General features: G+C 38.4%; 1 protein-coding gene across 4 annotated transcripts in view; it reads left to right on the forward strand.

Moving 5' to 3' along the window:
* Nucleotides 1-4769: 4769 nt before the first annotated feature.
* LOC130555805 (GRIP and coiled-coil domain-containing protein 2) overlaps nucleotides 4770-8001 on the forward strand; it is an 18632-nt gene continuing 15400 nt past the window's right edge. For all 4 annotated transcript variants that reach the window (XM_057336275.1, XM_057336276.1, XM_057336277.1 and 1 more), the window contains exons 1-6: nucleotides 4770-4934; nucleotides 5424-5480; nucleotides 5563-5647; nucleotides 5867-5922; nucleotides 6244-6348; nucleotides 7060-8001. The exon at nucleotides 7060-8001 is cut by the window's right edge. In XM_057336275.1, coding sequence (XP_057192258.1) covers nucleotides 4929-4934; nucleotides 5424-5480; nucleotides 5563-5647; nucleotides 5867-5922; nucleotides 6244-6348; nucleotides 7060-8001 — 1251 coding nt within the window. In that variant the 5' untranslated portion in view covers nucleotides 4770-4928. The remainder of the gene's footprint in view (nucleotides 4935-5423; nucleotides 5481-5562; nucleotides 5648-5866; nucleotides 5923-6243; nucleotides 6349-7059) is intronic.

The following is an 8001-nucleotide window of genomic DNA, read 5'->3' on the forward strand; positions in this document are numbered from 1 at the left end:
GTAAGCTCAATATCAGGTCTCAATCATCGTCATCATCTTGGACCAGTAAACAGTGTCAGAGGTGAACTCTTAATTGGCATGTTTTGTAGCCTTTACATTTGTGTCCTGCAAATAGCATATATGTAATTATTGTTGTTTCTTGGATTAAGATACAGTATGTAAGAAGTGGCAAGCTGACGTGCACATGGAGTGCACATATAACTAACTGTGATCTTGTAAGTGAGTTTAACCTACAGCTCAAAGTAAAAAATGAAGGAAATCAAACGTAGATACATGCCTGCAAAATGCCAAGCCCCTCCAAAGAAGACTCGTCTCTGCATGGCTTCACATCGAGTGGGTTTGAGAGGACATGTTCCTTTACATCAAGGGAGTAATATCCATATTACATAATAGATTAGTACATGTAAAGCACAAAAATAACGATGACTTTTTAGACCAAATTTTTGTCCTAAATTTAGCCATAATTCTTACCGTGGTGACCTCATATTTCCTCTTCTTAGGGATGTGAAAATTTAGGTTCAGACTTCCCCTAGCCATCAGTATTCCCTGTTTGGTAAAGTGGGCAAACCTCCTGCCATGGCTGTCATAAATAAAAAGAATCAAAATCTTGCTGCCCCAGATTACTGCTAATAATATCTTGAATTTCTCAATAATTTTTAAAGACACATTACCCTTCAATCTCAAGATTCTCCACCAATACCGTGCACCACCACCTCCTTAAGGAAGGCATATCACGCTGAAGAAGACCCCAGAGTAAAATACATTTACTTACTGTTTAAGTTGCAAGTTAATTCTGAGTGTGAAAGGGCTTAAAGGGATAGTTCAACCAAAAATGAAAATTCTGTCATAATTTACTCACCCTCTTGTCATTTCAAACTTGTATGACTTCCCTCCTTCCGCAGAACACAAAAGAAGATATTTTGAAAAAAGTTAGTAACCGAACAGCGCTGGCACCCATTCACTTCTATTGCAACGACACAAAACCAATGCAAGCGAATGGGTGCCTGTTACCAACATTTTTCAAAATATCTTTTGTGTTCTGCGAAAGAAAGTCACACAGGTTTTTATATGACAAGAGGGTGAGTAAATGATGACAGAATTTTTATTTTTGGAACTAACATTGGAATAAAGTGCTTAACATTACTAGTGGACAATTTGCATCTCAACATTTTAAACTGACAAATACCTCCATGCTTAACAGCTGTCTTCTCGTGGGTTTGCATATGTGCCACAATATATGCATACTCTCCCACTTTGCTGCAGAACTGGCATTTGTAGGTTGTGCCTTCAAAAATTGGATTTATAAATAGATCTTCTTCTTTACAAACTGTTGGATGAAGCTGGAAGGAAATTGATATTTCGTCAAAAACACTTTAACTTAAAACACTTTCCAAAAGAGTCATGTTCCAGGGCTCTAGACTAATGTCGAAGAGATGTGTAACCAGGTGGATGCTGAACATGTGGCGGTTAAGGAGATTCACCCTTCCATGTAAAGCGCTGTTAGTGTCCAGAAAAGCGCTATATAAATGTAACAAATTATTATTACAGTTTTTCTCGATTGCTTAAACACATTTCTTGAAATTATGCCTCGTATACTCAAAACAGTGAGCACAAATCCATAACATCTCACCCAATTCCCCAAACATCCTATTGTCAGGTCAAAATGAAGCTCTCTTCTCTAAACCATTCAAACTTGCTGAAAAATCAAACTTTTCCTGCAGATATGACACACAAGCCCTCAAAAACACACTGGTCTTACACACTGGTGAGATCCATTCAAAACACTAAACCCTTATTGAGATTCAAGAAAAATTTGACATCTTAGTGTTTATTAGAATGTACAACATAATAGAGTGCACATAAAGCAAAGTGCAAGAATGAGCTTTAGGAAAAAATAAAACATTACACTACTGTAAAGTAGATGAAGATGATCTTACAAGACAAGAGAAGTTCAAAAACCAAAGAACAATATAAACTGGTCATGCAACAGAATACGGTACACAACTGCACAAATAACATTTACATTCAGGCATTTAGTAGATGCTTTTATCCAAAGCTACTTACAGAGACGATAAAGGAAACAACACAGTGAAGCCATTTGTCTATAGGAGGCAATGTAAAAAATATTTCATCCTCTGCACCTTTGAAAGTGAAGTGAAGTGAAAGTGACCTATTAGTCAGATATGGTGACCCATACCCGAAATGTGACCTGTGCATTTAACCCATCCAGAGAGTAGTGAACACACGCACAGCAAGTGGTGATCACACGTACACCCGGAGCAGTGGGCAGCTATGTGGCCCAATTTCGTAAAAGTATTCCGTATTTTCTGCACAAAAACAGAACAGGTAAAAAGGGTGTACACGTGCTACAGTTTACTGGATACAGAATAGAGAAATTTCTCTCATATAAAGAGTGTACTGTAATTATACTGTATGTTTCCTGTAAGTAGTGTAAAGCCCAGTAGATGATTCTAGGATGCACAATTACCTGTGTTCCTGTTGATATTATCCTGTGATTCTGATTGGTGTGTCATTCAGTTCATTATATTGTGTGTGTGTGTTTTCTGAATGAGAACATGGTTAAACCATGGCAAATTGAGGCTGTTTGTGTGAGGGTTGTACAAGTTGGTGTATTGTTCTGAGAATGTGTTTATAGTTGTCAGAAAATGGTGAGTTGTTTCATGAATTGTGTGTTAGCAATCGAGAAAAACTGTAATTATTAACCTCTAGAGGGAAAAACGCGATTGTATCTCTTACGTAATATATCCGTTTAAAATTTGAGCGGACACTACTTTTTCTAGTATTTTAGACAGGTAAGGGAGATTTGAAATCGGTCTATAGTTTCCTAGTTCATTGGGGTCTAAGTATGGTTTCTTGATAAGAGGCTTAATGACGGCCAGTTTAAAGGCTCCTGGGACATGGCCTAGATTAATTGACGAGTTGATAATGTTATAAATGGGCTCAATTGCAACGGGTAATAACTCTTTTAATAATTTAGTTGGTATGGGGTCTAATAAGCAAGTTGTAGGTTTAGATGTTGCAATAAGTTTAATTAAATCTTCCTGTTTTATAGTTGAAAAACACTGTAGCCTTTCTTTTGGGGCGATGGTTGGTACTAATTCATAGGACAGACTTGGAGGTTGAGTTTTTACTATTTTGTCTCGTATGTTTTCGATTTTCTCTGTAAAAAAATTCATGAAATCATTGCTACCAATGTGCTGCGGAATACCCAGGTCAGGTGAAGTCTGTTTATTTGTTAATTTAGCAACTGTACTAAATAAAAACCTTGGATTGTTTTTGTTAGTTTCTATGAGGTTACGGAGGTGCTCAGTCTTTGCTGCTTTTAGTGCCTTTTTATAACAGTTTGCACTCTCTTTCCACGCAATTTTAAAGACCTCTAATTGGGTAATTGGGAAAAAGAGTACATACCATTTTAGAAGATTACAATTGAATATTTTTATGAGGACGATAAAATTTACAACACTGCCATGTATGCCATATAGTTATTATATTTTGCAAAGCTCCATAAAACAATGCAGCATTGCAAAGCACATTTTCATGTAGCTCAGTGGTAAGAGCATGGCGCTTGCAACGCCAAGGTCATGGGTTCGATCCCAGGGATTGCATAAATATATAGTATAATGCAATGTAAGTCGCGTTGGATTAAAGCATCTGCCAAATGCATGAATGTATAGCAAGGCAAACAATTTAAACAGATGTGAATTGAACTTGAGCTTAATTTCAGTGCTAAATGCATCATTATTATTACATGTATGATTATTTGCGTCATAATGATGAAAATAACATGTCAAGTGTGCAGCAGACATTCTGTTATAAATCCAAGATATAATAATCTTAGACCTGTTGCTATGACAACAACTCTGAAATGAGTTTGAAGGATTCTTTACATTCACGTATGTCCACGGGTCCATATGTCAGCCTCAAATATAAAGCGAAGGTCCGTTTGTTCTCTGGTGCGATGAGACTGTGTGAGGTTCACAGGTTAATCAATTGAAGCCTCACAGTCAGCAGGAGTTCAATCACAGGTTGGTTTGTCCTCAGCGGGGATGTCCCGGTCTCATGCTGTTTTAAACAGAGGCTACGTGTACACGTACAGTCTCATAAACACTACATGTTGGTTGGTCAAATGATGTCTGTACATTAAATGTTTTTTAGATTCAATGTTGAATTGAAGCATAATTGAAACATCAGTAAGCAGTAAATCACAACGTAGTCATTAATAACATTAGATGAGCAGCAGATGGCGCTGTAATGACGCAGTCAGACTCGCATCCTTCTGGATCATCTGCTTCCCGTTCAACACTACACTTACAACTGAAACAAAATGTTCAACGAACATCTTTAAATCTAATTCATGAGTGTGTAAAATACTTACGCCCGGTTTCACAGACAGGGCCAACCCTTGTTTTTTCCTTCTGTTTCTTATAGTTATTTATTTTGTTTTTTCTTAGTTTTGTACTTGTTTTTTTATCACTGGTTATGCTCAACCAAGGGCTAATGGTAATATGTATATTTATAAAAGGAATTGTATGTTTTTTGTTTGGAAAATTGAAGCGCCTAATAATAAAAAAGGTTCCGACAAGTCCCGCCTCCTCCGATTAACCAATCGGAACAGTTGGAGCCGATGACATGCAGAGAGCAATTGGCCAATGTTTAGGTCAATTTCATAGAGGAGGGGCGGAGCTTGTGTGAATACTGCTGATGAGAAGAACGCGATTGGCTGTTTTCTCTTCCTGAAATGACGCTTTTATACGGAAGGAGCTTAATGCGGAAGTTAAAGATGCTGCATTTGTTTGGACATTAACTACAGTGAATTCTTACTTATTTGTTTTGTTCAGTTACTGATTTAAGCCTAAACAGAACTTCGTGAAGGATTTAAGCGGCTGCTTGTTGTCGTCACACACGAAATGGAGGTTAGCAGGACGAGTTTTTTATGGTTGTTTGTGGATGTTTATGAATCGATTGATATTTAACAGTTAATTCATGCTACTTCAAGGTAGTTCGTGAAATACCTTAATAATATTATTGTACTAAAACAAATAACAAGTTTAATTGATGAGTCACTTCTTCAGTTGTTTGTTTCTATGGTGCAGTTATCTCATTATATATTTACCTTGGTAATACTCTGGTACTAAATGACTTCGATATATGTAGATGGTGTTTACGTGATGCTTTATGGAATGCACGAGGGATGTCCAGAAAGTCATGGTATTGTTATAATAACTTACAGGTTGAAAAATCAACTTGGTAATATCGTAGTACATTTAGCAGTTTTTTGCACATGAGTGAAATCTATTAGAACAGGTTATATTGTGTGTATGAGGTGTAGGGATGACGATGATGTTGAAGGAGGAAGTACATCACTGTTTGATTGAAATGGTATTATCTCACACCTGCGACAGGACGCAAACCCGGAGACGATGACGTCACCGTTAGGGCAGGTGTCCAGCAAGTCTAAGGTAAACATTCAGTGTGATTGAAAGACAATGTGTCATGACTGTTGTGAAGAAACATGTCATTGATATGTTTTTCTCTTTGAAGTTGGATACTCTGTCAAAAGATGATCTCATCAAGTTTGCAAAGAAACAAATGGTGGCAATGCAGAAGATTAAATTCAAATGTGCAGGTAACACAAGAACGTTAAAATTTTCTAGTTAATTTACATTTATGCATTTGGCAGACGCTTTTATCCAAAGCTACTCGCATTGCATTATACTATTTGTATCTGAGTATGTGCAATCTCTGGGATCGAAGCCATGACCTTGGCGTTGCTAGCGCCGTGCTCTGACCACTGAGCCGCAGGTGAGCATCATTTGAAGAGTATAACAGGGTTGCTGTTTTTCAGATTTGGAGAAGGAGCTGGAGGTGCTCAGAAGTCCTTCAGATGACACAGTTATTCAGGTTTGTGCTCAGTGACATGAGACGCTTCATCTGTTATTTGAAATAAATTCACAACGTAAACAATAAAGACTGTCTCCTCTAGAATCATATTGCCATATAAAATTAATAAAGCTGTAAGGTGTTATAACACCGTGATCTTTCTTGTCATGATCCATTAGAAGTGATGACTGAATTATGTCAGTGATATAATGCTATTTTTGGTATTATAAACAAGATTCATAAATGTTATCGTCATGAAATTTTGAATGATTTTCTGTCTGTTTGTGTCTCAATGTATTTGGTGTTGTGGGTTGTGATGAGTTAAACTGTTGATGTGAACAGGAGCTGAGGGAGAGAATGGACGCTGTACTGCTGGAGAAAGCTGAGACTCATCAGAGTTTAACATCACTGCGCAAAGAACACGAGGAGCTCAAGAGACAAGCACATGTAAAGAAAGATTCAAAATGATCCAATTCATTACCACCCTTTAGTGACTTACTGATGAGAGTGTGGACAGTATGTGTATACAGCCGTGGAAAAAATTAAGACACCATTTCAAAATGAGTTTTGTTTTTTCTGAATGTACTATTTATAGTATGAGTTGAGGTAAAATGATTGTTTTTGTTTCATTCTGTGAACTACTAACAATATTTCTTTGAAATTTCAAGTTTCTATTTGCATTTATTTGCAAAAAGTGAAAATGGAGAAACGGGTGAAAATAACAGAAAAGATGCTGTGTATATTTTCAGACCTCAAATACTGCAAAGAAAACAAGTTCAGATATATTTCTACATGTATTTAGGAATAGTTCAAAAATACTTTCTTATGCGATAACCTGGATTTTTCTCACAGTGTTCACGTGTCTTTCACATTGCTGTTGGATGACTTTAAGTCACTCCTGAGGTTTGATTTTGTTGAAATTCAACAGACACTGGACTGGAATGAGTAAAATACATCTAGAGATGAAGATGTGAAATGGTCTCTTAATTTTTCCACGGCTGTATATACAGTATCTTTATTTATTTTCTGCAGCTGTCAGGTTCCTTACAGGTAATGTGTTGTACCTGTCAGATAGAAACCGTAACGAGATGATGTACATTTATAAGCTAAATGATTCTCCTTGAACACGGCTGTGAGTGATGAATGTTATAATTGCAGGAAACAATAGAGAAGTTGACGGCGCTTCAGGATGAAGTTCACATGAAGAATAAAGAGTGTGCAGACCTGCAGACGCACACCACCCAACTCACTGCTGACCTCCAGAGCATCTGTGGAGAACACGAGTCCAAGATATCTCAATATCAAAGAGAACTGGAGGGATCCAAGCGGCAGTTTACGGTGGAGATGGAAGCTCTTACAGACTCTCAGCTGCTGAGGCTCACAGAATCCCAGCAGGAGATGGAGAACCTCCAGCAGGAGATCCACAGACTGAACCGACAGTATGAAGATGATGTGAGAGAGCTGGAGGAACAGCTGGAGATGAACGCTGCCGACTTCGAGAAGGAGAGAGAACGGCTGCTGTTGCTTCACGATGAGCTGTCAGAGCAGCTGGCGCTGAAGGAGGGATTCCTCCAAGACGTTCAAGAAGAAGAAGAGGACGCCGCTGCCGCCAGAGTCATTCAGGAAGATTCGGGGATCGCGAAGGTGCTGGATTTCCAGCCATCTGACGACTCCGGCGATGAAGCTGCCATGCTCAAATCTGCACTGGAGGATTTGCAGTCACGGACGGTCATGCTTCAGGAAGAACTGACCTTTCTGAGAAACGTGAAACTGGAGCTGGAGTCTGAGCTGAAGCAGGTCAAACATGACTTCACCGTGGAGAAGGAAGAACTGGAGTTCAGAATCAACGAGCTTCAAATGAACAAAGACGACGGTGACACGTCCGTAGACAAGACAGGAAAAAGATGCCCAATCTCTGTTGAACGTCGTCATCAGAACGTCCAAACCATGGACGGCAGTGCCGAACATCAAGAAGAGATTCATCAGATTCGGACACACCCAAATGTGGATCTCCAAGAGAAAGCCCAAGACTTTATCACACAATATCAGCTGAAGAAAAGGCAGACGGAAGCTTCTCTTCAGACTCTACAAGAGAATCTT

The sequence above is a fragment of the Triplophysa rosa genome, linkage group LG6 (assembly GCF_024868665.1).
Source record: "Triplophysa rosa linkage group LG6, Trosa_1v2, whole genome shotgun sequence".
In the NCBI taxonomy this organism is placed as follows: Eukaryota; Metazoa; Chordata; class Actinopteri; order Cypriniformes; family Nemacheilidae; genus Triplophysa; species Triplophysa rosa.